Below are 25,659 nucleotides of genomic sequence, written 5' to 3'. Positions count from 1 at the left end.
GCCCCGCCGGCTCCTGCTTTGATGTGTAGGGTGCCCCCACCTGGCAGTCCCAGCCCGTCAGCACCCACCCATCCGCGGCCTGACGGGATGGGCAGTGCTGGCCTAGCGCCTGGGGCGTCAGGAGGCACCAGGCTGTCTCTGCTCCAAAGAACTCCCGGGTGGAGATGATGCAGCTGCCTCTGGGGTGGAGCATGGGGGCTGTTTATACAGGGTTCGCTTGCTCAGTGCTGAGATGCAGCTGCCTCTGGGGTGACACTGCACAAATCCTGCTTCATAAAACACCCCTGTGGACGCTGCAGGTGGGGAGAAGGCTCCAGGGTTGGGCCTCCCAGGAACACAGCTAGGCTGGACTTGGAGGTCACATCTACGACGGGGGGAGGGGCACCCCCAGCCCTGCCTGGGTTCAGGACGTTGACACAAGAAAGGAGCGCTCCCTCCTGGGTCCTAGCGCTGCCTGCAGCTGGCTGAGCCTGGCCATTAGCATGGTGGTAAGACACAGAGACGCCAGCCCAGGTCAGGGCCCCGGTGTAGCAGGCACTGCCCAGAGCAAGAGACGTTCCCTGCCCGGTGGAGCCCAGGATCTAACTAGACAAAGGGAGTGAGGGGAAACTGAGGCACAGCAGGACAGTGACGTGGCAGAGGCAGGAATAGAATCCAGGTGTCCTGCCAGTGCCCTGCCTTCCTGAATGTGGATGGTTCTGCAGTAATGACCCCCCCCCACACACACACACACCCCGGGAATAGTCCTCGCTCCACCCGTCCGCTGTGGGCTCTCCCAGCCACGCCCCATCGCCCCGCACTGGAGAGCTCCCTGGCAGGGACTGGGCCCGTCCACACACCAGGCCGTGCGGCAAACAGCCCCAGCTCTGCTTTGGCCCCAGGGTGCAGGGCCAGGGGGTGGGGGCTGCTGCATCAGCCGTGGGAACAGCCCCAGCAGCTCTGCCCAGCCCGCCATGCAACACCCAGCCTGGGAAGGAGGGACCCTGCTGCAGCCCCCGGGACCGGGAACTCTGGAGATGCAAGAGGAGCAGCTGTGGAGAGCAGGGGGCGGGACTGATGTGGGCAGATGAGCCCCCCACACACACTTTTTTTAGACTTGCCAGTGCCCCCGAATCCTGAGAGCAGCTGCACTCCCCTCCCCCCAACTCTGCTGGTGCCCCTCACTCCTGACCCGCAGCCCCCCGCCTGCTCTCCCAGCCCTGCCCCCCAGCTGGGCTGGTGCCCCTCACTCCTGACCCGCAGCCCCCCGCCTGCTCTCCCAGCCCTGGGCTCCTCGGCGGCCAATGCCATCTCGAGCTGGCAGTGGGTCGGGCGGGATCTGGCTGATGCTAGAGGCCTCAGGTCTCCTCGCTGCCACCATAAACGCCATGGGGCTAACGCTGCTGCCCCTGCCAACCCAGCGCAGCCACCAGAGGCCAGACCCCGGCTGGAGCGGGGGGAAGACCCCGGTGACATCGCTCCCTGGTCCAGGTCAGATCTCAGCGGCTGCCCTTTCTGGTCTTGCAGTGACCCCTGCCGGCCACTGGGGGTCGCCATTCCCCTGCTTTGTGCGGCCCCGTTGCTTTTGCTACACGCCCCCCATGCTCCCACCGGCCTGGGCCAGCAGGGGGCAGCAGAGGGGCGGCAGCTCCGCGGGGGGTGGAGGTAGGTTCTAAACACTCGACACTGGGGGGGTTATTGGTTAAAGGGGAGGAAAGCGGGGGGGGGCAACCTCCGTCCCTCTGTAGTGATGGAGGGGGCAGAGAAAAGGAGGGGTGGAGACAGCCCCCTCTACTGAGCGCCCCCCCCCGCTCCCTGCAGCATGGGACCCCCTACTGAGCCCCCCAGCCCAGCTCCCCCTACTGAAACCCCCCACTCTCTGCAACATGGGACCTCCTACTGAGTCCCCCCAGCCCAGCTCCCCCTACTGAGCCCCCCACTCTCTGCAACATGGGACCCCCTACTGAACCCCCTCCCGCTCCCTGCAGCCTGGGACCCCCTACTCTACCCCCCAGCCCAGCACCCTCTACTGAATCCCCCCACTTCCTGCAGCATGGGACCCCCTACTGAGCCCCCTAGCCCAGCACCCCCTACTGAGCCTTCCCTCCCCCCCGCAGCATGGTGGTGACCCCACTGAGCCCCCCCAGCCCAGTTCCCCATAGCGCTCTGCTGGGGCATTGGGGGCCAGCACAAATTGCGAGGAGACAGCACACCCTGTTGAGCCCATCCCCTGCTCCCTGGGATTTCCGGGGCGTCTCTCACCCATGTACTGACCAGGCCCCACCCTGCCTGGCCTGTGAGTGATGCCAGAACTTAGTCGGGGGGTGGGGGCTACCGCAGGAGGCAGTTAAAGCTGAAAAAACCCTCTGTGGCCACAGGGGCGGGAAGATTTATAAGAGCCAGAAACCAGCAGATAAGCGGGGGGTCACTCAGCCTGAGCAGCTGTGACATGCCCAGCCCCACACCTCCATGCCCCCCCCATCCACAGCCTTCCCCCACCCAGTCCTACTCACAGACTCCACCACGGCCATGCACATGCCCCACTCACACATACGTACAGCCCGCTACACACATAGTCACGCCTGGCCCCTCCTGCGTACATACAGCCCCCCCCCACACACACACAGATGCTTGTGCATGGCTGATTCGTGCTCAGTGTCCCCCTCTAGTGGCTGGGCCACAGAAGAGTTTCATGAGACTGCTATTGCCTTACTGATGCCCCACAGAAGGTTTCGCTTCTGAACCCAGAGGCTGCGGGGTCAGGCCCCCGAGGTGTCACCGCGCATGATGCATCTCAGTCCTGACCACTGGCCCAGCCCTGGGTTCCCCTCCCAGCCCTGCCAATGCCCCACAATCCTACCCCACAGCCCCCCACTGTCCAGCCCTGGGCTCCCCTCCCAGCCCTGCCGACGCCCCAAAGCCCACCACTGTCCAGCCCTGGGCTCCCCTCCCAGCCCTGAAGACACCCCTCAGTCCTGCCCAACAGTCCCCCCCACTGGCCCAGCCCTGGGAATGCCCCTGTATCTCCTTTCAATCTTCACACGGCTCTTTCCTTCTCTCCCCCAGCCCCCTGTGCTTCCCCACCCAACCCCCACGGCACTCTCCCCCTTGCTCTCCCCCCCCCCCACCAAACCATTTCCACTGCACTGCACGGCTTTGGTTTCCTATCACAAAAGATTCATGCAAATTGCAGCCAGTGCACAGCTGCCTCTGAAGGAGGAAGGACTGGGGCGAGCGCAGCTGCACAGTGCCCCAGGGCTGGCTGGTTCCCAGGAGATGTTGTGATCCTCCTTTTCCAGGGGCTCCATTCAAGCCGGTGAGTGCCCTTGTTTGCTATCCCACTTCTGGAACCAACAGCCTGGGTGCTGGGGGGTTTTGAGCTGTGAGTGTTGACCCAAACAGCAGTCCAGGGCTGGGCGGGTCAGGGGCGTCAGCGGGGTGGGGGGTGGCGTGACATTGATCTGTGTCCAGTGGCCCAGATCTGACAGTCTGGCTCAGGGGGAATGTAGGGAAACTGACACAGCGGCTAGACTCCCCCAACGGGACTGCTCGCTGACCCCTCAGGTAGTGGCTACTCCTGTCCAAGATGGGGTCTGAACCCTGGCACTTTCCATCCTGCCCAGTGTTATGGTGCATGTGCCCCGTACTGACAAAATTCTCCCATTTGCAAACATTCTGCCTTTTACATCTTGTTGAATGTTCCCTCGCGCTAATACTGTGAGAGCATGAAGGGTGAACACCCGATCCACAGCCGCTTTCTTCCTGAGAATGAATCTAGCTTTCTCTTTTTGTATCTTCTATCTGTTTCTATCTTCCTTTCTCTATCAATCCATCCCAATATACACCCATTTCTTTCTTTCTTTCTTTCTTTCTTTCTTTCTTTCTTTCTTTCTTTCTTTCTTTCTAATGTACTCATCTCCTTTAGTATCCAGGGCCCCATCTGTGCTGCTTTGCACACACAGCTGGGATCGCTGCCCCGCACCATCCCGGGCCGGAGAGGGGTGTGTCTCTGCTGCCCAGGCCAGAGCCATCCCCCACCTCTCGGGTTATGAGACACAGCACTTGTCTGCGGGGCAGGGGTCTCCACCCAGCTTTGTGCTCTTCAACTGGAGTCAGCTGTTGCATCTGGCATCAGAAAGTTGCGAGGTTGCAGCTGGACTGGGGTGGCCTCACCTGGGATCTGAGAGCTGAATCCCCACGGGATGAAGGTTGCACTGTTGATTCCAAGGCCCACTGAGATAGACTAGCCTGACTCCATAGCACAGGCCTGAGACATCCTACCAGCCAGCCCTGCATCCCCCCGATCCCTGGGGGCTGAGCTAGAGCCAGGGCTGTAGAGGGTTGGACCAAAATCAGCCTCAGCTCCCCTTCAGTCTGAGCCTGCTAAATCCTCTCCACTTTGCCCCAGGGGTGGGGTGATATTTCCCCACTATGGGCAAGGAGCCCAGATCTGCCTCGAGCCAGCTCCATGCTCTGTCCATTCACTGTGGGGGTTTGCACATGGGTTTGCACAGCTGTACCAAGCCCTGTCTTACCCAGGTACGGTGCACGATGCTGTGAGGTCCCAGGGCAACAGATCCCAATGCAATGAGGATATAGAACCTGTGTGATCCAAAGGCTTTGATCCCACCCCCACCCCGGCACTGCCATGCTCTGAGGCCCATAAAAAGGTGACCAGCAATGGGCTTTTAGCTTCTTGATATTGAATGTGCAAGATCTGGGGAAGGGTCTGTGAGAGGCAGAACTGGCCTTGCTATTCATTTGCGTGTTAGAAAATTCAATTTTTTTCTCCCCTGGGAAACACTAAGGAAGACTAGGAAGCTGGTGGACAGATGGGCTCAGACACTGATGGCAGATGCTGAGAGGGGGAGAGATTTGTATTCGGTCTGTTTAAAACCCTTAGCTGTCTTTTCACCCCTATGAAACTCCAACACCCAATGAGCTCTGTGGAGAAAAGCATTCTTTGTTAAATTTGAGGTTTCTCAGCCTTCGGGTCCTGGCTGAGCCAATTCACACCCCAGAGACCCCCGGCCCCAGGAGCAGAAAGCTGTGATGCTCATTTCAAACTGGTCTGGTGTAAATTCAAAGCAATACCATTATTTCCAGGCTCGTCTGGGTGGGAACACCTGTACCCAAACCGACCTGAGCTGAGGTCAGGAACAAACTGCCTTTCACTCCAACAGCTTTAGCTGCTCTGATTCCGAAGGGGAGCGCCCACACCCCGAAATGGCAGAGTTGCTTTGAATTTGCCCCTTTTGCTGCCGAGCCTGGGTGTGGATCGGCCCTGAGGCCCAGGGGGAATCAGTTCAAACCTTTATTCTTTCATGGAAAAATTCGGGCAATGTCCCACGTTGGTGAATCCTCATGTGGACGTCTGGCAGAGGGCTGTGCCAGGCGACAGGCCTTTGTGTCTTGCCCTAGGGTGTGGTTTGGGTGTTGTATCCCACTGGGGAGTGGGATATCCGACCCCCTGCCCAGGCCCGAGCTGCAGGTGGGTTGTTGCAGCCTCTAACCAGTGAGTTTTGGGTCTTTCACTCCCTCTGGAGCATCTTGTCTTTTAGCTCTGGTCGTCCCCAGTTCAGTGCCTGGTGGGTTGGGCCAGGGGCTCTCAGCAGGGTTGGAAATTCGTTCCCCTAAAGCCAGGGGCCCTTTCCAGGGCTTTGTTGGCCTCTGTGTCACGCTGTGGAGCATCGGGGTTGTTGTTTGTCACTGAGTTTTTGTTATTTCCGATTTGTAGACTTACGGGAGCCCTGGCTCCCAGCTTCCTGCCCCTCCCCTGCTCTAACTGATTGGACCTCATCCCCTCCCAGAGCCAGGGATGGAACCCAGGGGTCCTGACTCCCAGCTCTAACTCCCTACATCCTACTCTCTTCTGCAAGCTGGGAAAGGAACCCAGAAGTCCTGACTCCCAGACCCCCGCTCTATCCACTAGACCCCGCTCCCCTTCCATCCCCGCCTGGAAGCTTGGTGCTCATGGGAACAGAACCAGCCCCAGGGGCTGGCTGGTTGTAAAGGGGAAGTGCAGCTCTGCAGCCGAGGAACTAACAATGAGCTAAATGGTGCTGCAAGAACTTTGCTGGGGACCAAAGGCTGGCGGGGAAGTCAACGCTGGGCCCGACGGGCTGCTGTCATGGCCTGGTTAAATGTGCCCAGTGCAACCCCATGCCCTTTAACCCAGGCGAATGCCAGGCAAGGTGGGCACCAGACACCCAGGTGACTGCCTCCAGGCCGGGGGCTCTATCTGGGGACGCTGTGCCCCCAAGAAGGATTAAGGGGCCATTGTAGATAATCGCCCCAGTGTGAGCTCCCAGCATGACGCCATGGCCAGAAGGGTCAGTGCAGTCCCTAGGCATTGAAGGGGACTGGTAGGCAAACGTAGGGACACGCTCGCACCTCTGCGCCCGGCGCTGTACTGGAATCCTGCGGCCAGTGCCAGGCGCTACGCTGCCGGGGGTGGAGCGAGTTCAAAACACAGATCCAGGGGCTGGCAAAGAAGCCTCTTGATGAGGGGTTGAATGGGAGAGAAGGCTGAGAGGGAGCTGAGCTGTGTGGCTGGTACTGACACACCGCAGAGAGGGCTGAGGGCTGGAGGCTTCTCTCCACCTCGCTGCCAAAGGAAGCTGCCTTTTAAAATCAGGCTGAGGCATGTTCTTTTAAGAGATTGGCTCTCAAAATGAGCTGGGGGCAGTTCTCTGGCCCAGGCTGTGGGCGCTCAGATTAGCGGATCGCAACAGTCCCGTCTGCCCTTGGAATCGCTGAATCTGTAAGATCCAGTGGCTAGCAGTTGCAATTGCAATAAGATGCAATTTCCTAGCTGGGAGGGGCTGGGTGTCAGGACTCCTGGGTTCTAGTCTCAGCTCTGCAAGGGGAGTGGTGTCTGGTGATTAGAGCAGCAGGGGGCAGGGCTGAGTGTCAGGACTCCTGGGTTCTGTTCCCGGCTTGGCCAGGGACGCATTCTGTGTCTGCGAAATCAATCACCTTCCTGTTCCTCGCCTGTGCGTCCTTAGGAGAGGGAGGGAGGCTGGATTCATTCATGTCTAGCTCCAAATCCCCACGGGCTAGAGGGGGAAACCGAGGCACAGAGCAGGGCTGCGCCCGGTGAGTCAGCGGCGGAGTTGGGAACAGAATCCAGGAGTCCTGGGTCTAGTCATGTGCTCTGACCACCTGCTTCCGCTCTGCTGTGATCGCATGTGGAGGGAAAGTTGGGCGAAACCTGTGCTAACCACAGCTCCTGCCTCTGACAGGCACCTGGCGTAGTGGGGAGCAGGGGGAGGCTCTGGGTAGGGCTGTGCCTGCGGCCCAGTTCTGGTGGGAAGGAAGCGTCAAAAACTCGGGGGCACGGGGGAGGCCTGGGCTGATGTGGTCACAGATTGCACGGGGAGAGGGCATATGCGGGGATCTCCAGGGCGGTGTGTAGCTGGGCAGGCGGGGGCATGGGTTTGAGCCAGTGTCTTCACTGCAGCAGTAGCGGTGGGGTTTGTGGGTGGTCAGCTCCTGTCCCCACAGCCCCCCCCCGAGGTGACCCCAACCAGCTCCCTGGAGGTGAAAGCCCCTGGGCCCCGTCTGCACTGGGACGGCTCCCTCCCTGGCCAAACGCCACAGCTACTGGTGCAGGGACGCCAGAGTGTGTGTGGGTGTGTGTGAAGGGTGTGTGTGTGAGGGGCCTGGGTGCATGTGTGGAGTGTGTGTGAGTGAGTGTTTGTTTTGTCCTGGTGTGTGAAGGGTGGGTGTGTGAAGGGGCCTGGGTGCACATGTAGCATGTGTGTGTGTGTCTGGGTGTGTACAGGGTGTGTGTGTGAGGAGCCTGGGTGGACATATAATGTGTGTATGTGTGTGTGCAGGGCGGGTTTGTGAGGGGACTGGCTGAACATGTAGTGTGTGTGTGTGTGTTTGCGTGCGTCCTGCTGTCTGTAGGGCGTGTATGTGAGGGGCGTGGGTGCATGTGTAGTGTGTGTGTGCAGGGCGGGTATATGTGGGGCCTGGATGCATGTGTGTGTGTCTGGGCGTGTTGTGTGGGTGTGTAGGGAGGAGGTCATTTATCACACTGCATCCTGTGTCCCTCCCTCCATCTGCACCAATACAGGGTTGAGAGAGATTTTCCATTGTTTCTGGGGTGTGTGGGGGGGAAGTGGGGGGCAGGGGGGAGGGGTTCTCTCAGTATTCCCAGTGTGAGGAGAGGGGGTTTCCCTGTTGTTCCCTGTGGGAACTGTCCAGTGCTGAGCCCCTCTATGGATTGGGCCCCATCCTGGAGCTGCCTGGTCGCAGGGAGCGGATCTAGGAATCCAGACGGGGTGTGTGTGTGGGGGGGGAAAGTGAAACTCCCCAGGCTAGGGTGGGGGGGCCAGGCCGTGCCCCCTGCTCAGCGCTTTCACTTCCCCATGGAAGGGAGGCCTGGCTCTGGGCAGGAGACACCTCTGCCTGCAGCAGGCAGGGGCGGGGAGGGGGGGCAAACAGCTGCCCCCCACCCCTAACCATCTCCCCTCTCCCTGCCAGGCCATGAGGGACACCAGGCTGATAACCGGGCTGAGCCTCCTGCTGGCACTGGCACTGGGGCAGGAAGAGAAGGTGCTGGAAGCAGGTAAGGAGAGGAGATGGGGGTGTCGGGGTAGAGGGTGTGGGGCAGCATGTTGGGGGAGGCAAGGGGTGGCGGGGGCGGCAGGAGACTTGTCTCTGGTTTGTCTGGGCCCTGCAGCGGGTGAGACGCCTGTGGGTGCTGGGGCAGGGAATGGGGGTGTCACTCCATCCAGGGGCAGCGTGTGGGGAGCCCTGGCCTGTGTCCATTTTGGGGCCCCATTGGTGAGGTCAGGGAGAAGTCTCTGGCTGAGTGGAACCCACCCACTGCCCCCACCCGGGGCAGCCCAGCATAGCCCCCCAATCCTTGCCCAGCCCTGCCTTGTATCCCAGTCTGCCCCCAGCCCACCCGCCCAGCCCTGTCCTCCAAGCCTCGCCCCCAGCTCTGTGCTGCCCCCTAGCCTGCCCCTCAGCTCTGCCCCCCACAGCCCTGCCTCCCCCAGTCCTGCCCTGCTCCACCCCGACCCCAGCATGGCCCAGGACACCAGTCCAACCTGGCCTCACTCCTAATCAAGGCTTTTGCCATGGCAGGGTTGCTCTCCTGAGTGCCCAGCTCCAGGGCAATGCATGTCTGGGGAATGGGAGTGATGGGGGGCGGGCTGGGTGGGACGGGGGCTGTAGGTCACGGGCTCTAAGCAGTGGGAGATGCGCAGTGGGGGGCTGTGTGGTGGGGGACAGAGTGAGCACAGTGGGGGTGAGGGTTGTATGGTAGGGAGGCTGTACAGTGGGGGGGCTGTACAGTCATGGGAGGCTGTGCGATGGGGAGGGGGTATCCCCAGTGGGGGGGGTTCTATGGTTGCAGGGGCTGCGGGCTGTGCTGTACGTTGCGGTCGGGGTCACTCAGACGGTATCCCCGGTTCCCTGCAGGCTCCTGCCGGCCCCACGCCTCCTGCCGCGACTGCATCCGCTCCCAGCCCAGCTGCGCCTGGTGCAAAGCGCTGGTAAGTGCCCGTGGGCGCTGGCGGGAGGGAATGCACGCAAACGGATCCCCCCCAGCTGAGAGCAGAGCTGGCTCATTGAGCAGCCCCACACCTCCAGGGAGCCCAGCTAGGGCCAGGGGCTGGGCCAGGGCAGGAGGGATCCCGCTGCCCTTGGGGGCCGTGGGATGTTCTGAGCTGCAGTTGGTGGGGTCCCCTGCTCTCCTCCCACGGCACCTCCTCTCTGGGGGGTTCCTCTCCCCTCCCATCCAGCCCCACTCTGTGCTCCAGGTCCACTCCCCCTTGGCCTGAGGTCCACCCACACCAGAACAGGGACCCCAGGATGCTGCCAGCCCCACTCGTCTGCCCCAGCCGGACGCCACTACCCCCTGGGCCTGGAGAACAGCCCCCAGCTCCACCAGTGCCCCTCAGCCCTGACCCACAGCCCTGTGCTGTCCCAGCCCTGGGTTCATCCCGCACCTAGCTACGCCAGCGCCCCTCAATCCCGCCCACCGCCCCCTGCTGTCCCAGCCCTGGGCTCCCCGATGCCCCTCAGCTGGGCTCTCAGACAGAAATGACTTCTCATCCCAGCCGCGGCCTCTGATTCACCCTCGACCTTTTCCTGTTCTTCCTCTGGCTTCTCACGAACTTGGTGTTTGTGAAAATAACACAGTGAGTCAGGCTGACTCGGCTCTTCCCCACCCCCAGCTCTGCGGGTGCCCCTCAATCCCGACCCGCAGCCCCCTGCTAGCCCGGCCCTGGCCCTATCTGGAGCTGGCACCTGTTAGTGCTTTGGGCTTTGGGGCTCGTACCGGGGGCCTGGAGCTGGATCCCCAACATCTCCCTCTCTGGGTGCCCCCCTCCCGCCCCATGGTCAGAACCCATGCAGCCAGAGCATTACCCCGAGTACCGGGGAGCCGTGCAGACTGTGTCCAGCTGCCTCGGCCCCCACAGGCGCGATGGGTAGGACCCCCGATGCGGAAATCCTCTCTGATGCGTTATCCCAGCCAGGGGCTGGGGGGGATGTCCCAGCTGGCGTGTGACAGCAGCTCACCACATCCTGCCACCGAGCAGGGCAGGAAGCCTGGGGGCCGGGGGGTGTAATCTCCGAGCATGAGGGGGTCGTGTAACTGAACAGCACCGTCCCTGTCTCTCACCCCTTCCGGCTGAGGGGCTCAAGGTGCAGCACAGGCAGGGGCCTGGGGAGAGAGTGTGCGTGTGTGTGTGGGGGGAAACTGAGGCACAGGGGGTGACTTGATGAGGCCCACACAGTGACAGTGGCAGAACTGGGAAAAGAGCCCAGGAGTCCTGCCTCCTAACCCCCCCCCCCCCGCCAACCCACCAGACCCATTCCCCTCCCTGAGCTGGGGACAGAACCCAGGCGTCCTGCCTCTCAACCCCCCTATGCTAACCTACTAGAACCTTCCCCAGGCTGGGGATAGAAGCCTGGAGTCCTGGGTCCTAGCCCCTCCTGCTCTAACCCACCAGACCCATTCCTCTCCCTGAGCTGGGGATAGAACCCAGGCATCCTGCCTCCCAAGGCCCTATTATGGTTGTTCGGTTTGGTGCCGCTCTGTCCTGCAGTGAAACCGGCGGCTTTGCCCTCTCGGGAGCTCATGCCAAGGGGTCTGGCCAGCTGGTGGGGGTGGGGGTGGGGGTGGGGAGCGGGCAGGATTCCCGGCTGTCTTTGCAGCCTGGGCCCTGCTCATGGTGCGCAGATCCCTGAGGGATCCTCTGCCTCCTGGCACAGACAACCATGGGCACCAGCCACTGGGCCAAGCAGCCAAGCCCTTCCCTCCCCTCCAGGCATGGCTGGGCCGAGTGGAGGAGCTGCTGGCGAGGATGGAAATGGGGGACTGCCCCAGCAGTGGCAGATGTCCCCCGCCTTGCCTGCCAGCTCCATGTGCAAGGGGCTGCACCTATTTGCCAGCCTTGAGAGGGGCCAGTGTGAAACCCCAGTGGTCCCTCCCTGGTGTGGGGCAGCAGGAACAGCTCCCAGTCACCCCTCCTGCCTGCTATGCCCATGCCTCCCAGCCATGCAGCTGGGCTGTGCACCAGTATAACTGCTTGGAGAGATGGGTCAGTGCAACAGAGAGGATAAAAGACCTGCTACCAGTGCTGGCCGGGGGAGTGCTCCCATAGCTCATGGGGCCAAGGAATGTGCGTTGGGAACGGAAGGATGGGGGGATCCAGTCCAGCTGTGTCTGTGGGGGCCATTTGCAAAGGACTTGGGGAGGGGGCGTGATGGTGAAAGCCCCCCAGCCCCCAGACTTCCCATCCCCCACTGCTCATCTGTGGTTTGTCACCTACAGCAACAGGAAACCATCAGTGAGAAACAGATGATATAAACGCCGCCAGCAGCACGTCTCGCACATCCCGGGGTGTGGGGGGAAAGGGGCGGCCAGCAGTGGGGGGGTCTCCTGATAGCACCCTATCCCTGACCACAGGCAGCGCCCCATTCTGGGGCAAAGTGGTAGGGGGGTACCCCCACTGCTCTGCCAGTGGGCCTCAGAATGGGCGAGGGAGCTGGGCTTGCCCAGCAGGTGCCCTGAGTGGTGCTGGCCAATGGGGAGGGACCTCGGGGGAACTCGGGGGGGCAGTGTGTTGGGGGGGAACAGAATTGGGGAGGTGGCCCCTGGCTGCTCAGGCTCGTGGGCTGAACCCCCCTCCCCGCTCCAGAACTTCACCAAGGCGGGTGAGTCGGATGCCATGCGCTGCGCCACGCAGGGGGAGCTGCTCCAGCGCGGCTGTGCCCCAACGGAGGTGGTTGAGCCCCGGAGCCAGCACAAAGTCCTGGAGGACGCGCCCCTGAGCGACAGCGCCGAGCAGGAGACGGTGACCCAGCTGGCACCCCAAAAGATCGCCCTGTGGCTCCGACCCGGTGGGTCCCACTGGAGGGGGAAGGCTTGTGGTTGGAAATGGGCCCCATGCCAGGCTGGGGGGAAGCGCGGTGCTGGGGCCCAGCTGGGGAGCTGGGTCTTCTCTGGCCTCCCAAATCCCCTGCCCGGGGCTGCTGATGCCTGGCTCGCCAGCCCGTGTCAGTCACATGTCCCTGCCAGCACCACGGATCAGCCCTTTGCTGGGGTCCAAGGGTTTTGTGCACCCAGGTCATGAGGTGCTTCTGAGAGACAGAGGGTGTGTGCCTAGAAATACAAGCACTGGGGAGATAGTGATGAGACAGAGGGATGTGGGATGGATGGATAGATCGAGGGGATGGATGGACAGGTATGTATGGAGCTGGGTGGGGAGACAGAGGGGTATGTATGGGGATGGGTGGATGAGTGAGTAGGGGGATGAAGGGGGCTGGGTGGGTGACCAGAGAGGTGGGTGGGTAGACGGGTTGGTGGATGGGAATGAAATATACATGGCTGGATAGAAGGGTATGTATGGGGATGGATGGGTACTGACGGGGCTGGCTAGATGGGTGGATAGAGGGGTGTGTATGGGGATGGATGGATGGAGGGGGTTATGGGTAGGTAGAGTGGTGGGGCGGATGGATGGGTGGAGGATTGGATTGATGGATAGAGTGGTGGAGGAGTGGGGCAGATGGATAGGTGGATGGATGGAGGGGTGGGGTGGGTGGCTGGGGGGATGGATGGAGGGGTGGATGGGTAGGTGGATGGATGGGGAGGAGGTGATAGGTAGGTGGATGGCTAGTGGGGGATGGATAGGAGAGGGGATGGGTAGGGGGTGGGAGATAGGAGGATGGGGGGATGAAGTAGTGGGGGATGGACGGAGGGTGGATGAAGGGTCTCCCCACAAGCCCCTGGCCTTGCAGCGTGATTCTCTGCTGAGCGGGGTCCTTGGCTTCCCCCCTCACCCCCCGCCCCTCCCAGGAGAGCAGCATAGCTTCACGGTGCGGTTCAAGCGGGCCGAGGGCTACCCCGTGGACGTCTACTACCTCATGGACCTGTCCTACTCCATGAAGGACGACCTGGAGAACATCAAGAAGCTCGGCAATGACCTGCTGGCTGCTCTCAGGAACATCACCAAGTCAGTGAAGATTGGTACGAGGCAGCACTCCACAGTGGGGCGATGCCCCCCTGTTCTCCTCGTGGTCCACTCCCCAGGCCCCCATGGGGTGATGCCCCCCCCATTCTCCTCATGCTCCACCCCCCAACTCCTTGAGGGGCGATGCCCCCCACTCTCCTCATGCTCTGCCCCCAACCCCTGTGAAGCAATGCCCCCCACTGCCCACTCTGCTCATGCTCCACCCCCACCCCCATGGGGCAATGCTCCCCCCATGGGGTGATGTCACCCTGCTCTCCTCAGACTCTGCCTCCCACACCCCCCTGTGGGGTGGTGCCCCCCCACCCCTTCCTCACGCTTTGCTCCCCCCCATGAAGCGCAGATGGAGCCATGAGCTGTGGGAACCTGGCCCCCTTCCTGGCCCCATAGTCAGAGCTCCATGGGGCTGGAGGACAGCAGTGGGAGAAGTCAGGGCAGATGGTACAGGACGGGGGATGGTGGGTCTAATGGTTAGAGCAGAGGGGGCTGGGAGCCCAGATTCCTGGTTTCCCTTCCTGGTTCTGAGAGGGGAGTCTAGTGGTTAGAGCAGGTAGGGGCTGGGAGCCCGGACTCCTGGGTTCCATACCTCACCCTAGGAGGGGAGGAGGAGGAGGGCTTCAGGGCATGGAGGAAGACTGGGGTCCATCCGGCACAGGTGGGGTCCCCCTGTGGCAACTGTGGGGCCGGCATCTGAACCTGGCACCGCCCCTGCCCCGTCAGGCTTCGGCTCCTTCGTGGACAAGACAGTCCTGCCCTACGTCAGCATGGTGCCCTCCAAGCTGCTGAACCCCTGCCCCAACCGCTATGAGCAGTGTGACTCGCCCGTCAGCTTCCGCCACGTGCTGCCACTCACCGACAACGCCAGCGAGTTCGAGATCCGCGTGAGCCAGCTTCGCATCTCGGGCAACCTGGACTCACCTGAGGGCGGCTTTGATGCCATCATGCAGGTGGCCGTGTGTGAGGTGAGCCGCTGGTGGCGGGGCTCGGTGTAGGTGGGGGCAGTAGCCACGGGCTCTGGGTGGCGTGGGGTGTGGGAGTCCGGCTGTTGGGCATTCCCTGCCTTTTCGTTCTCCCAGTATGTGCACAGCTGTGTGAGAGTGCAAGTATGCAAATGGGTGTGTACATGCACATGGCTGCCAGGGAGTGTGTGTGTGTGTCTGGGTGTGCATGCAAACACACGGGTGTGTACGTGTGCATGGATGCCAACGTGTGCCTTAGTGTTGGTGTGTGCATGGCTGGGTGTGATTGGCTCTGTGTGTGCGTGCACATGTGTGCTCAAAGGGTGTGACTGTGCACATGGGGGCTGTGCATGCACGGGTTATGTGAGCACAAGGGCACCTGTGCACTTAGGAGTGTGTGCATAGCTGTGGGAGGGCACGTGCTCACATGTCTGTGTGTGGGCACATGGATGTGCATTGCTGCAAGGCGTGTGAGCAAAAGTGCATGCGTGTGCCCCATGGGTCTGGGTCGATGCAGGGGGCACGCAGGCTGGAGGCACCAGTGGGTGGCCATTGTACCTGCTCACCCCCCCCCACCCCACTAGAAGCAGATTGGCTGGCGGAACGTGACGCGCTTGCTGGTCTTCACGTCAGATGACGTCTTCCACACGGCAGGGGATGGCAAGCTGGGTGGCATCTACCTCCCGAATGACAACCAGTGCCACCTCGACACAGACGGACTCTACAGCAAGAGCCACATCTATGTAGGTTCCCCCAACCCCCCGTTCGGTGCCCCTCAGAGGGCAATGGGACCGGTCCCTGCAGCACCCTGCACCCAGCTGGGGGAGGCTGGGATGAGGACGGGGCCAATGAGCATGCCCTGTAAAAGCGAGGCGTGCAGCCAGAGCCCAGGAATGGCTGACTGGATGCCAGGGTTCTATGCCTGGGTCCAAGAAGGGAGTGTGGTCTAGTGGTTTCAGCAGTGGGAACTAGGCTGCCTCTTACTATAACCAGAATGATCTTAACCTTTTTCGCAGCTGACTCATATTCAGTTCGTGATCCCTGCTAACCACCACATTATTTTTCAGCATTGACTCCCCACCCCGGTTGGAGTCGTGCATTTGATTTTTCCTTCCTAAGCAAAGTACTTTGCACTTGTCTTTACTGAATTTCATCTTGTTCATTTCAGACCCGGTCTCCCATGTGTCCATGTCATTTTTAATTCTAATCCTGTCCTCCAAAGTGCTTGCAACCTAGGGTGACCACATAGCAAGTGTAAGAAATCGGGACAGGGGGTGAGGGGCAATAGGTGCCTATATAAGAAAAAGCCCCCCAAAACTGGGACATCTGGTCATCCTATTGCAACCCCTCCCAGCTTGGTGTCATCTGCAAATGTTACATGCAGCTGCTCCACTCCATTAGCCAAGGCACTGGTGAAAATATTGAGTAATACTGGACCCAGGACTTACCCCTGCAGGACTGCCCCCTCCCCCAGCTCTGCCCTCCCTGTTTGAGAGCGAACCCTTCATAGCTTCTGTTTGAGGACAGGCTTTCAACCGGTTATGCTCCCACCCTGTAGTAATTTTACAGAGACTGCCATCTCCCTAGTTTGCATGTGAGACTGTGTGAGAAGCTGTATGAAAACCAAGCTACGGCGCTTTGACAGCTTCCCCCATCCGCTAGACCAGCAGCTCTGTCAAAGAAGGAAATGAGGTGGATTTGTTCTTGATAGACCTGTGCTGGCTATTCCATATCCCCTAGCTCAGAGGTGGGCAAACTACGGTTCGCGGGACTGTCCTGCCTGGCCCCTGAGCTCCCTGCCAGGGAGGCTAGCTTTCGGCCCCTCCCTCGCTGCCCCCTTCCCTGCAGCCTTAGCGCGCCACCAGCTCTCTGGCCTGCCGCTCCTGCTGGGCAATGCGAGCAGCGTGGCTGGCTCCGGCTGGGCGGTGGGGCTGTGAGCTCCTGCTGCTCTGAGCAGCATGGTAAGGGGGTGGAGGGTTGGATAAGAGGCAGAGAGTCCCGGGGGGCAGGGAGCAGGGGGCGGTTGGATGGGGCGGAGGTTCTGGAGGGGGCAGGCAGGAGATGGGGAACAGGCGGCATTGGATAGGAGTGGGAATCCAGGGGGTGGGGGTGTGGATAGGGGTTGGGGCAGTCAGGGGACAGGGAGCAGGGGGGTTGGATGGGTCGGGGGTTCTGAGGGGGGCAGTTGGGGGCAGGAAGTGGGAGGGGGTGGATAGGGGGCAGGGGCCAGGCTGTTTGGGGAGGCACAGCCTTCCCTACCCAGCCCTCCATACCGTTTCTCAACGTCGATGTGGCCCTCGGGCCAAAAAGTTTGCCCACCCCTTCCCTAGCGGCTTACAGATCGCTTGTTTAATAATTGAGTCCAGCAGCTTTCCAGGGGTTGAAGTTAGGCTGGCTGGGCTGGAATTCCCCGGGGCCTCTGTTGCCCTGTTTCAAGGCCAGCGCTATGTGTGCCCTTCTCCAGGTATCTCACTCGGCCTCCATGACCTCTCCGAGTTAATCGCGATGGGTTCTGAGTGCGCCAGCTAATTCCTCAGGCCCCGCCGCCCCCCCAGCACCAGGACCGGAGTCAGAGCCCGGACCCCTGGGTTCGTCTCCTGCTTGGATGCCACCCTGGGCTGGCAGTGCTGTGTGGTGACAGCTGGGCACTGCCTCTTGTTGCAGGATTACCCCTCGGTCGGGCACTTGGCCCAGGTGCTCTCAGCCTCTAACATCCAGCCCATCTTCGCTGTCACTGGCTCCACGCTGGCTGTGTACCAGGTGAGGGCGGGGGCAGGCCGGGGGTGGAGCTGGGGGAGGCGGAGGGGTGGGGGGGCTCACTCACTCACCCGGCCTCTACCCCCCTCCAGGAGCTGAGCAGGCTGATCCCCAAGTCGGTGGTGGGGGAGCTGAAGGAGGATTCCAGCAATGTGGTGCAGCTCATCTCTGATGCCTACAATGTGAGAGGGAGGGGCAGCTTGGGGGGAAGGATGATGGCATGTACTTGGGGTGGGGCTGAGGGTTTTGAGGGATCCTTGCAGGCCCCCCCCAGCACCCAGCACATACCTGCAGTGCCCCCTCTGGCCTGGGTAGCCCATGCAGGGTCTCCTTGGCACTAGTGGGGGAGATGGAGGGGCTGGGTGGGGGTGTTGCCTAGTGGTCAGAGCAGTGGGGCCTGGGAACCAGGGGGGCGGGTGAGGGGCTGACTGCCCAGCCAGCTGGCAGGGGGCTTGGAGGGGCTGGATGAGCGGTAGGAGCCAGGGTGGGCGTGGAGCTGGCTGGAAGCTGCTGGGGCAGCTGGGGTGGGTGAGCCAAGGAGGGTCCCTGGGGCCTGAGCCCCCCCCCCGCTCCTGCGGCTCCTGGATGGCTCCCTGTGCCCCTCTCCCCCCAGAGCCTGTCGTCCACGGTGAACCTGGAGCACTTCCAGCTCCCGCCCGGCGTGAGCGTGGCCTACGAGCCGCACTGCGAGGACGCCACCCGCTCCCTCGGGGGCCACGGTGGGGTCTGCTCCGGCGTCCGCATCAACCAGCTGGTGAGCCCCCCCCTTCACCCCACACTGAGCCCTGCTGGACTCTGGGGACCCCAGGCTGAGCCGCCCCGATGGCCTGGCTCCCCTCCCCGTCCCTGACACCCTGGGGTGGGGGAGAGCAACCCAGCCCAGTCCCTCAGTGAGGCCACCAGGCTTGGAGGCTGTGTTAGGACAGCCTGACCCACTGAGGGGGAGGGGGGGCTGGGTAGCTTGTCCCAGTGGGGAGAGAGGACAGGCCAGCTCAATGGGGGGAGTGGGGCTAGGGGAGACAGGTGAGGGGAGGGGGTAGGCTCGCTCCTGGGGTGGGAAGCTGGGGGCCTGGGGAGGGGAGGGGGCAGGCTAGCTCACTGGGGGGAGGGGAGCCAGGGGAGGAGAGGGGCAGGCTGGCGGTGGGGGGAGAGGGGCTGGGAAGATGGTGGCAGGCTGGCTCAGTGGGGCAGGGGCAGGCCAGCTCAGTGGAGCATGGGGGGTGTCTACTCTAGGCCTCGTGGCCGGGGGTGTGTGTTTACCCCTCCCCCACGTGCCCGTCTCCCCCAGGTGAGTTTCACAGTGACGGTGCAGGCCGACACCTGCCTGGAGGGTCCGCACACCTTCGCGCTGCGGGTGCTGGGCTTCACCGAGGAGGTGCGTGTGGAGCTGCAGACGCTGTGTGAGTGCCCCTGCAGCCAGCCTGAGCCCCATGCCACCCACTGCAGCGGGGGCCACGGCACCCTCTCCTGCGGAGTCTGCAGGTAAAGCCCTGCCCAGACGCTGGGGAGGTGGGGGGGGGCAGGACAGTGGGCATACCAGCACAGCGTGATGGGGGCAGACGGATGGGGGGGCAGATTGGGGAAGGGGGAACAGACTGCTCAGCAGGATGGGGTTGGGAGCCTGGCCTAGTGTGGGGCTGGTCGTGGCTGGGGTGCAGGGAGTTGGGGGGCGTCCCAGCTGAGTGGGGAGGGGCACTGGGGGCAGCCCAGGAGAGGGGAGGTAGGAGGGGCAGCTAGGCTGTGTGTGTGGGTGGGTGGGGCTGCAGGCATCTTGGCCCAGTGGCTTGGGGGGGGTAAGAAGCCCCCCCACACACCATGTTCCCCTGACCACCTCTGGCCCCCCTCCCCCACCGCCTTGCAGCTGCAGCCCTGACCGCATGGGCAAGCTGTGTGAGTGCGAGCTGGCGGACGCCACGTACCTGGAGGAGGGGTGCTGGGGCCAGAACGGTACAGGCCTCATGTGCAACGGGAAGGGGCAGTGCGTGTGCGGGAAGTGCCAGTGCAACAGCAACGTGCGAGGGCAGCACTGCGAGTGCGACGACGCCAGCTGCGAGCGGCACGACGGGCAGCTCTGCGCAGGTGAGGGCAGCACAGCTGGGCGGGGCTCGGTGGGGGCCCGGTTGCGGGGGCTGCCGGGCTTGGGGAGGCCAGAGCTCCGATGGGCTGGGCAGGCCCTGGGCAGCTCCGGCCTCGCCCAGTGGGAGAATGGAGGGAGGAGTGAATGAGGGAGGAAGGGGTGGAGGGTGGCTGATGGCATGTGCAAGGCGAAGGAGGGATAGAGAGAGGGGCCGGGTTGGCTCCCAGACAGGAGCGGGTGCTCGCCCAGGCTGACGGTACCCTGCCCCCCTCCCTCCCCGCAGGCCAGGGTCAGTGCCAATGTGGGAGTTGCCTGTGCGACAAGGGCTACACAGGCAGCGCGTGTGACTGCAGCCTGGACACCAGCGCGTGCCTGCAGGATGGCGTGGAGTGCAGCGGGCACGGGCACTGCCTCTGCAACAAGTGCCAGTGCCAGCCGGGCTACTTCGACCGGCTCTGCAGCCAGTGCCCGGGCTGCCAGACACGCTGCGAGGAGCACCGGTGAGAAGCGGGCAAAGGGCAGAGGTCAGGACGGAAGCTAAGCACCGGCCACCCCAAGTGCCCAAGGTGGCAGCCTGTCAGTGCCCTAAGGCCAGGGGAGAGGGCTGGGTGGGGTGGGTCGGGCTGGCAGGTGGCGGGCTGGGGGGGCGGCAGCGAGCTGGGGGCAGAGGGGGTGGCTCAGGACAGTGAGTTTGTGTGTGTGGGGCGGGGGGACGGGACGGACAGTGGGAGGGGCTGGCTCCGGATGGTGGACAGGGTAGTGCAGGCAGGGGGGCCCCTGGAGGGGCCAGCTGACTGCAGCTGTTTCTCTGGGAGCCCTGCAGGGACTGCGCCGACTGCAAGGCCTTCGGGATGGGCCCGCTGAGCCAGAACTGCAGCATCGCCTGCAACCACACCACGGCCACGGTGCTGTCCGAGCCCGCTGTGAGCAAGAAGTGGTGCAAGGAGAAGACGGAGGATGGGCAGATCCTGCTCTTCCTGATCAAGGACATGGACGGGGGCACAGTTCACCTCACGGTGAAAGCCAAGGACGGTGCGTGCTTGGCCGGGGGGAGCCAGGGACGATGAGCACCAGTTGGGGTTGGGTGGGGGCTTGCGTAGAGGGGTGACAGGGGGCAGGTTAGGGGCTGGGGCACTATGACCCAGGAAGGGTGAGCAGCAGGGAGAGAGGGGGCCCAGAGTGGTCCAGAAAGGGGGAGACCAAGCAGTCGGTGTGGGGACAGTGAGAACAGGGAGGCGGGATGAGGCTGTGCAGGCTGCCCCGGGGGGCGGGGGGGGGAGGAGGCGCTGCTGCAGGCTTCACTCAGGCCCCTGCTCTTCCTCCCCTCCCTGCAGCTGTCACTGACCAGACCCTCAAGATCGTGCTGTGTTTGGTCTTGGGCATCGTGATCATCGGGCTGCTGATCATCATCGCCTACCGCATCTCCGTGGAGGTCCTGGACCGGCGGGAGTATATACGCTTTGAGAAGGAGCGGGAGCGGGCCAAGGGGAACGAGGTCAGGGCCCCACCCCTGCTGTTGGCAGCCCCTTCCCTTCCCGCTCAGGCCTTCCCCCTTGCCTGGCCCGTTCAGCCCTTGGCCACTGCCAGTTACTGTTACAGGGCCTGTCAGAGGAAATGGCCAGGGGCCTGGGACCAGATGGGAGCCCACGAGCTCCCTCACACTGTGGCCATCCAGTCCCAGCCCCCAGGCTGAACTGGATGGGTTCCCCGGGCCCGATGGCTCCCTACCTCCTTCCCCATGTGCTGCAGCCCGTATTCCCTGTGTCATGTGCCCTGGTGGGTGAGGACATTCCAGTACTGGCCCAGTCTCCTCCTCTCCGCGCCAGGCCCCCAGGAGGATCCGGCTCATCAGCCCCAGATGCAGAGCAGGGCAGCTACTTGTCCTAGGTCAGAGGGAACAGATCCCCGGTTCCCTGAGGCCACCCCACTCTTGACTCCCCTTTGATTCCAGCAACCTCTCTGCCCTCACAGGTCAACAACCCGCTGTACCAGAGTGCCACCACCACCGTCATCAACCCCAGGTACAACGAGGACTGAGGCATCATGGATGGCCAGCCACCAATGGCATGGGCCCCCAGATGCCACGCTCGCTACGGCAGCCACCCCGAGCTTGACTGGGCCTCTCCTGGAAGGGAAGGCGCAGGTAGAGGGCCTGCTGCTCAGTGGAATCTCACATGGCTACCTGCTGCCAAACGGGCTGCCAGGTGCCCCCACTTGTCACTGGAGGAGCAGGGTGCGGCCCTGGCTCCAGCCCAAGGCCTCCCTGCTTTAGTAGCCCCACCCTGCCCTCCGCTTGCAGCGCTAAGCCCCTGCCCCGAGCCTGCTGCTTCTCTGTCACCCCCCCCCCCGCAGCGTGTCTGTCAGTGACCCCCAGCACCCAGAAAACAGGAGCAGCTGTCCACGCCCAAAAAAGAGCTCTAGGGTCAGTGGCTAGCAGGAAGGGCCGGGCTACGGAGCACCAAAGCCCTGCTTTTGGGGGCTTCTCTCATTTAATGGGGAGCATTGTAGGGCAGAGCCGAGCCAGGGGAAACTCATGGCCAACCACAGGGGCGGGGGAGAGGGTAATTGGAGCAGGGCTCTTCAGCACCAGAAGGGAAGCAGCAGGTGTAATCCCTCCTGCCAGCCGGGATCAGGAGCACCAAGCCAGTAAAACCCCACTGTGAACCGGGTGCTTAACAACTACTGGGAGCCAGAATGAACCTAGGGAGCCTCTCCCTCTTTATCTCCTCCAGCACCCTCGGGGCTCTCAAATAATCCCCCCCGCAGACAAGGAACTGCCTCCCCAACTTCGCTGAGTGAATACAGAGAGGAATAAAGGGCTGGGGCAGCAGCCAGCTCAGCTCTTGCGTGATGTTTTATTGTGCACTGCCACTGACAAATAGTTTCCTCGCAGGTACAGGGACCGGGAAGATACAATGACTGGGGCAAAATACAGACAGGCTGGGGGAAATTTGCTGGGATGCATTTGGCCCAGGTGTAGAGTAGGTCAAGCCTCTCTCTCTCCTATACTACTAACCGAAGCCAATGTTTTCACACGCAAAAACTCAGTCAGGGCGAAGTGTGTGGGGGTGGGGTGAGGAACACTAACTAGCTGTTTGTCAGTGGTCGCAAGGAGGTGTGTGTGGGGGGGTCACACTTGAGAATCAGCTGCTCACACCCTTACACCCTATGTGTACGAGGCAACCAGCCTGCCTCTCCCCAGGCTCCTGCCCTGTGCTCTTGCCAGCTGTCCTTTCAGAGGAGAGAGCCTGGGGTTACTCTACATCTCTTGTACCTGCAGTGACCACACCCCTTCCCCTGAGCACAGGTGCAGGGACTGACCCCAGCCCTAGTGACTCAAGCATAGAGGTGGGCAAACTAGGCCCGTGGCCCACATGACCATCCTGACCAGTCCTTGAGCTCCCGGCCCCTTGCCTGCTGTCCCCCATCCCCTGCAGCCTGAGCTCGCCATGCCACCAGTGCTCTGGGTGGAGGGGCTGTGAGCTCCTGCCAGGCAGCGTGGGGGTGGCACAGCTGCCAGTCCTGGTGCTCTGAGCAGCACGGTATGGGGGCAGAGGGTCCCAGGGGGCAGTTGGGAGGGGTGACTGGGGGGGCCTGTCAGGGGATGGGGATCGCAGGAGGGGGCAGTCAGGGGACAAGGAGTAGAGGGGGTTGGATGGGTCAGGATTCTGAGGGGGACAGGCAGGGGGCAGGAGCCAGGCTGTTTGGGGCGGGAGCCAGGCTTTCCTACCTGGCCCTCCATACATTTCAGAACCCTGCCGTGGCCCTCAGGCCAAAAAGTTTGCCTGCCCCTGGTCTAGCAGCAGAAGCCTTTATGCTTGAAGCTAAAGATGCAGGCCCACTGGTTTAAGGGTAGTGGTGGAAAAACCTCTCTCCGTGGAGGGGGGAGAAAAGGCCCTTGCTGGGTTAGCACCAGGTAAACTGGTACATGTGTGTAGCTAATGGGGCCCTAAGGTTGAAATGAACAGGTGTGGGATTGTTCCCAGCCCTAGAGAAGTCAGGAGGACGTAGTGGTGGTGGTGGGGGGTAGGTGACCATGTGGGGTTTGGTGATAAGAGAGTCTGGAAGGAGGTTCTGTATATTTCCTCATTTCAGCAGCTTCCCATGCTCAAAAGCGGAACCTCCCTGCAACTGCGTCTGCTTTCCTGACATAAACAAGTGTCAACTCCCACAAACGCAGTGGAGAAGGGGGGGGGGGGGGAAGGGAACCACACAGCATCAGGAGAGCCAGCCCCAGCTGCTGCTCCACAGCACATGGGAGAGCGAAGGGCCCACCTCAGAAGCCCCATCAGCAGAGGGGGCAGGGAGGGCCCCGCAGGACAGAGGCTGCAGTTTTGGAAGTCAGGGAGCAAAGCTTCCCCCTTGCAGAGCTGGCAGTAAGTCAGAGAGAATCAAGGGGCAACGCCACCCAGTCACAAACAGCACCTAGGGCCACATCCTGTTACAAACCCAAGGTAAAGATTAAACACAAATTATGACAGCGCATTACACTAGAGCTCCGGACTGACCGTGATTATGTCCAAGAGGACATGCCAGACCCTCTCATAGCTAACTAGGCAACGACATCCCAAAGAACCAGCCACGCACCTTATGTCCTATCACCTGAAGAGGGCTAGTACGCACTTTCCACCATCCTCGCTCCTGTAACCACAATTCATATCCACATTAACTGACCTTGAGCCTTTTGAAAAAGGAAAGTTGTGGCAGAAAGTTCCATGGGTTAATTAAAATCCATAGTTACCATGGTGACAGCAGATTTTTTGACCCTTTAGCTACTTGGGAAAAGTTCTTGGTTCACTGAAGCTTAAAGGCCAAGATTGTGTTTTTTATTAGCTGTCTTATGGGAACACCTAGGAGCCCATGGGGCTAGAACATTTTCTAGCGTGATTAGTGATTGCAGGCATCCAACCTGGACCCTTTTAATGGGGTCTGATGTCCAGAACGTTAAGTATTTGCTCTCTGAAAGCAAGGGCCCTCTAAAGAGCCTCACAGCTAAGCTCCCAAAAAATCATTACTCCCCTTTTTCATAACCCTTCACTGTATGCTACATGGGCTGCTTTTTTTTTTTTTTTTGCTGCACTGCTGCTCAGACCGGGATCAGAGTCCCTAGAGTGAACTAAGACAAGAAGCAGAGTAGAGATTAGAAAAGAAAAAAACACAAGTTTTTATTTAAATACTCTAAATAGGTCACAAAGGAACAGACAGCACACTAATGGTAAAAAGATACAAGTTTATAACATCTTATAAAAACTACAGTTTAAAAGCGATTCTCATTTATCTCATCAGTAACACGCGCTCCCCCCCACCCCATCACAAAATAAGTATATTTAATTAAAAAAAAACAAAAAACAAAAAACCCACAAAGTAAGCAAGCCATGGGACTTTCCAGATATCACTCAGCTCGGATTCACTAACAGGAGAGTTCTTGGTCCATCTGTCAAAATAGTAGTTCTGGGACGACTCAGGGGCCACTTCGCGCCTGCCTTCAGGGATCAGGGTCATGCCACAGTGTGGTTAGTGCGACCGTGTTCATTCTGCCTGTGAAGGACACCTGGGCATCCATCCCCTTCTTTTTCACACACTCCTTGACTCAAGGGCAGGCCGGGGTGTGCGTGTGTGTGTGTGTGTGTAGAATCTCTCTCACGCTTCGCTGGCAGCATTGGTTTCCAACCCCTGCCCTTTGGGGGCTCATGCCAGAAAACACCCCTTGCTGCAGCCAGGCATGTGGTTTTCTGTCTGGGTGATTTTTAAATGGTCACGAAGTGGGGAGGAAATTATCCTGGCTGGAGCTGGGAAATGGCATGATCAAGGTCTAATGATGCCCATGAACGCTGCTCTACAACTAAGCTCTTCCCTGGGCCATTCCAGATACAGGCCTCACCTGAGAAGACAGCTGAACACAAATCAGACCAGAGTCTGGTGAGCTTGTCATGCACGCACACTAGAGAGCAGGGTCCCATCTCTGAAACACATTCTCAGACAGTCTCCTTCCCCCCCACCCCCAACCTGCCACCAGACGTGGGCTCATGTGGATACAGATGCTACAGGAAAAATGAGTTTTACATGGGTGCACAAGGAGATGAAGTGCCCATTTGCACCCCACTCCAGAGAACCAGCCAGCCTGATGCCCATGGCTCTGCAACTCACCTGCCATGAGGGGCTGGGGGTAGTTGCATTACTGTGGCTGCACCAGTGCAAATGTAAGCCCCTGTGACGGTAAGGGGCTTGCAAGAGCATGGTTTACCCTAGCTTGAAAGCAGGGGAAGCCCTGAATTGCACCGGAATAATATGTTTACAGTGGAGGGTTGTATTGTTTTAACTACACTCCCCAGCACAGATGAGATGTTGACATGCCTCTTTGCTACAGTCAAGGTAGAAGCCAATTTTAAAA

At 61.0% G+C, this 25,659-nt stretch overlaps 1 protein-coding gene across 3 annotated transcripts; it reads left to right on the top strand.

Moving 5' to 3' along the window:
* Positions 1-2,996: 2,996 nt before the first annotated feature.
* On the top strand, positions 2,997-22,107 carry ITGB7 (integrin subunit beta 7). Of its 3 annotated transcripts, none has more exons than XM_038378312.2 (16): positions 2,997-3,295; positions 8,473-8,557; positions 9,418-9,491; positions 12,147-12,348; positions 13,304-13,474; positions 14,196-14,437; positions 15,019-15,177; positions 17,099-17,194; positions 17,284-17,373; positions 17,805-17,945; positions 18,480-18,673; positions 19,053-19,270; positions 19,552-19,768; positions 20,092-20,300; positions 20,603-20,763; positions 21,240-22,107. In XM_038378312.2, exons 2-16 carry the CDS (start codon positions 8,476-8,478, stop codon positions 21,303-21,305), a joined length of 2,322 nt encoding a protein of 773 aa, XP_038234240.1. In that variant the 5' UTR covers positions 2,997-3,295; positions 8,473-8,475; the 3' UTR covers positions 21,306-22,107. The 3 variants fall into 3 exon arrangements, with proteins under 3 accessions (XP_038234240.1, XP_043362584.1, XP_038234241.1); XM_043506649.1 differs by having other exon boundaries at positions 3,147-3,295; positions 8,365-8,557; XM_038378313.2 differs by lacking the exon at positions 2,997-3,295 and adding an exon at positions 6,910-7,077.
* Positions 22,108-25,659: the final 3,552 nt, after the last annotated feature.

This window comes from Dermochelys coriacea, chromosome 20 (genome assembly GCF_009764565.3).
Source record: "Dermochelys coriacea isolate rDerCor1 chromosome 20, rDerCor1.pri.v4, whole genome shotgun sequence".
Classification (NCBI taxonomy): domain Eukaryota; kingdom Metazoa; phylum Chordata; order Testudines; family Dermochelyidae; genus Dermochelys; species Dermochelys coriacea.
The sequence above is the reverse complement of the archived record's forward strand: the minus strand, read 5'-3'. Positions and strand labels throughout refer to the sequence as shown.

Excerpts from the sequence above, each read along its gene's own strand:
- ITGB7 (XM_038378312.2), top strand. The coding sequence starts at position 8,476 with ATGAGGGACACCAGGCTGATAACCGGGCTGAGCCTCCTGCTGGCACTG. Across the intron at positions 14,438-15,018 it reads TGCAGGTGGCCGTGTGTGAG|AAGCAGATTGGCTGGCGGAA; the intron begins GTGAGCCGCTGG and ends CCACCCCACTAG. Across the intron at positions 15,178-17,098 it reads ACAGCAAGAGCCACATCTAT|GATTACCCCTCGGTCGGGCA; the intron begins GTAGGTTCCCCC and ends CTCTTGTTGCAG.